Source organism: Lactuca virosa, chromosome 1 (assembly GCF_052849685.1).
Source record: "Lactuca virosa cultivar CGN04683 chromosome 1, Lactuca_virosa_CGN04683_v6, whole genome shotgun sequence".
Lineage (NCBI taxonomy): Eukaryota > Viridiplantae > Streptophyta > Magnoliopsida > Asterales > Asteraceae > Lactuca > Lactuca virosa.
The window spans coordinates 4890780-4894313 of NC_136426.1; the positions used below are offsets into that span (position 1 = coordinate 4890780).

General features: G+C 37.9%; 1 protein-coding gene across 1 annotated transcript; it reads left to right on the forward strand.

Moving 5' to 3' along the window:
- Positions 1-1494: 1494 nt before the first annotated feature.
- Positions 1495-2621, forward strand: LOC145110731 (uncharacterized). Its single transcript, XM_079047090.1, has 4 exons — positions 1495-1858; positions 1979-2118; positions 2170-2235; positions 2568-2621. Exons 1-4 carry the CDS (start codon positions 1495-1497, stop codon positions 2619-2621), a joined length of 624 nt encoding a protein of 207 aa, XP_078903216.1.
- Positions 2622-3534: the final 913 nt, after the last annotated feature.

The following is a 3534-nucleotide window of genomic DNA, read 5'->3' on the forward strand; positions in this document are numbered from 1 at the left end:
CAGTTTCACCTTGATTGTGAGATTGGTAAGAAAATTCACAAGATGATTTTTCCATGTCTTGAATTAAATGAAGAAGAAATTGACGCCGATTGTTATAAGTGTGAATCCATCTTCTCGTCTGACGAAATCTCTGATGCTTATAGCGTTGGACTGGAAAGAATTGAATCATACATTAAGTCCAAAGACCATAAAAATATGTTAAAACAACTTTTGGATGAAAATGATAAGAAGCAAATAAAATATGATACTATGCAGAAGTTCGACTCATTGAGTGCCAAATTAAGTTCAGAAAATAAGATTAATGTTGAAAACACATCTGAATTCGATGAGGATAGTGATATGAGAGAAATCTCTATAGAGGATGAGGTTGATTGCTCAGAGTTTGTTAAAAACGAAGTTAAACCTGCGAAAGCTTTAATTTTTGAAAATTCAGTTGAGTTCGCACGTATTTCTCAAAATAAACCTGAAATTTTAAAAGAGAAAGCAACAGTTTTTCCTAAGGTCCAAACTGTTCCTAACCAAGTCTTTGCAACTAAACGACTAGACATAAATCAAACAGTTGAATTAACGTCTATCGTCGATAATGACAACAAAGATGGTCACGATGAGTACTTCTGGTCTACCCCAATAGATAATGCAGACCAAACCAAAGGTTTGTCAAAAAAAACCTCTTGGAAAGCGAAAGGAATATATGTGGCAGAACCACTGAACAAACGCTCAAGCTTTGAGAAAGGAAGTCCAAGTGGAACCAAGGACATTCAAAGAGAACCTAAATCAGTGAAGGATGAATCTCATGTAAGAAAGGCGAAACCCAAGACGAACATCCACAAATCAACTGAGCTACTTGCAGCTCAAAAATGGCAAAGGAATGTGAGATATGAAAGAAATCTCAATGAAAGGAAGCACTTTTGGATATCCCCAAATCCCAACTATGTTCGCAATGAAAAATCTTCCAATCAAAATGCGAAAGCTCCTTCGCATGCGAACCCCAGACAATCTTCGCACTCTCACTTTCGCAGTCCACAAGACTCTAAACAAAAAGTTTTTCAAAGAGCTACCTTTCCAAAGAAGCCCATGGAGAAATCAAAACCTCATCATTCTCAACCCACGAAAGCTTCATCCAAAGATGTTAAAGGAAAAGGGAAGTTAGTTTCGGATCCTGAAGTTCCAACCAAGAAATCTACTACTAACTGAAAGAAAGTTGAAAAAGAGTTCATAAAGAATCAAATCAAAAATAAACAAAAACAATCTTTTCCAAAAGAAACGAACGTAAAAGATAACAGGATGAAAGTTTTCACCATAACAAAGAAAGATAAGACTACATTAGTTAAACGAACTTACATGGTTGATCTTGCAATTACTTTTCCCCTTTCTGTAAAAGGCTCACAAGGACCCAAGCAACTTTGGGTTCCTAAATCTGCTTGATTTTCGCAGGTAATACGTGACGAGCAGTTAGACTCTGAATGGTAAATCGACAGTGGGTGCTCGCGTCACATGACTGGGAGGAAGGAGGAGTTGCGAGAGTTTCGGGCTCTCAAAGATGGTGGAAATGTAAAGTATGGAAATAGCTCTTTTGGAAAGATTAAACTTGATGGGATGATAACGAATGGAGATTTTTTGATTCGTAAGGTTGCGTATGTAGAAGGCTTACAACATAACCTCATAAGTGTTTCGCAGTTGGTTGTGGGGACATGCTTAAAAGTTTCATTTGATGAAGAAGGGTCTGAGATCATAGAAAAGAAGATCAAAGCAGTTCTTCTAAAATCAAAGCGAATAGGTGAAATGTATCCATTAAATCTGAATCCGATACGAGGGAAGCCTGCCATTTGCTTACTTACGAAAGCTCACTCAGACGATAGTTGGCTATGACATAGAAGACTTTCGCACCTCAACTTCAAAGACATCAACAAACTTGTTCTTGGTGATCATGTGCGAGGGCTTCCTCTCCTTAAATTCAATAAGGATCATTAATGTGCAGCTTGTGAAATGGGGAAGCAAAGTAGGAAAAGTGATCCAACGATAGTAAACATGAAAGTCATTGAACCACTAGAACTTCAACATATCGACCTTTGTGAACCTTATGCAATTGAAAGTGTTGTTGGTAGTAAGTACATTCTTGTAATAGTTGATGATTTTTCACGTTTCACTTGGGTGTATTTTCTTAAACAGAAATTTGAAGCAACACCAAAACTCAAGGATTTCATAAAGCAAATTGAGCTTCAACTGCGAAAGCTGGTTCGCAATGTTCGCAGTGACAATGGGCTGGAATTTAAAAACCAAGCGTTTGAAGAGTTTCTTGCTGGGAAGGGAGTTTCACATAAATTGTCTGCTCCTTATACTCCACAATAGAACAGTGTAGTTGAAAGGCAAAACCGCTCTTTGTGCGAAGCTGCACGAACCATGCTCACTTTCGCATGTCTGCCTCTCTATTTTTGGGCGGATGTGGTTGCGACTGCTTGCTTCACCCAAAACATATCCATCCTAAATAAGCGATTTTATATCACTCCTTATGAAATCATAAATAACCACAAACCTAACGTTAAGTTTTTCTATGTATTTGGTTCTAGGTGTTTCATCTTCAACTCCAAGGAACAACGAAACAAATTCGATGCGAAAGCTGATGAGGGTATATTTTTGGGATATTCACTGACCTCTAAGGCATATTAGGTAATGATCCAAAAAGATGGAAGAAACCTACTATGTCACGTTTGACGACAACTACTTGAAGAGGATTCAACCGAATGAGACTCAATCGAAGGAGATCTTTCCTAAGCCAAGTCCAGCCACGATTCCTCTCTCCAATCTTTATGAGGAATTTATGCTACTCTTTGATGAGCCAGAGAAGGCTATTTCATCCGAGTCAAAAGCAGCTGACAACAAAGAGGATGAATTGAAGAAAATTATTGACGACGCTGCGAAGTATATGCACCAACAACCAACAACTACGAATATGTTGGACTAGTGTCTAAGTCCATAACTATTTTGGTATGTACTTGACCCGATTATGAGCATGGTCCTTTTGGGTTTCCTTCACCATAGCAACTTGTAGGATGAATTAAGGAGAGAAAGGTTTAATTATGATTTATTAATATATTATGAGAATTATATATTAAAGGAGAAATCATATTGTTTAATTAATATTAGTCAAGAATTAATAAAGAATTAATTTTGTGGCTAAAAGAGATTAATTAAACTTAGGGGACTGGAATTGTAATTATAGGATAATTGCAATTGGGCTATGGATCACCTTGGAATAATAGGTTGGACGAATTCTATGGGGAAGCCCATTAGAAATCGTCCAAGGCATGTTCCAGAAGGGGTCCATGGGCTGCTTAGGGCTTAAGCAGTCAAATTAGGGTTTCCTTGTTAGATAACCCTAATTGCCTACCTATTTAAAGAGCCCCTAAGCCCCAAAAACTTGGTGACTGAACCCTTAGGGTTTCCTGGACGTTTTGGAGTCTCCTTTCTCTTCTCTTCTTCATCTTGTTGCTTAGTGGTGTTTGTGACTCCATTAGAGGTGCAACACTTGAGGTA

What these genes read in the sequence shown, in the direction of transcription:
- LOC145110731 (XM_079047090.1), top strand. Translation starts at nt 1,495, where the DNA reads ATGACTGGGAGGAAGGAGGAGTTGCGAGAGTTTCGGGCTCTCAAAGAT. An exon ending in GAAAGCTCACTCAGACGATA is followed by an intron (nt 1,859 to 1,978) that starts GTTGGCTATGAC and finishes ATTAATGTGCAG; the next exon opens with CTTGTGAAATGGGGAAGCAA. An exon ending in TTGGTAGTAAGTACATTCTT is followed by an intron (nt 2,119 to 2,169) that starts GTAATAGTTGAT and finishes TTTCTTAAACAG; the next exon opens with AAATTTGAAGCAACACCAAA.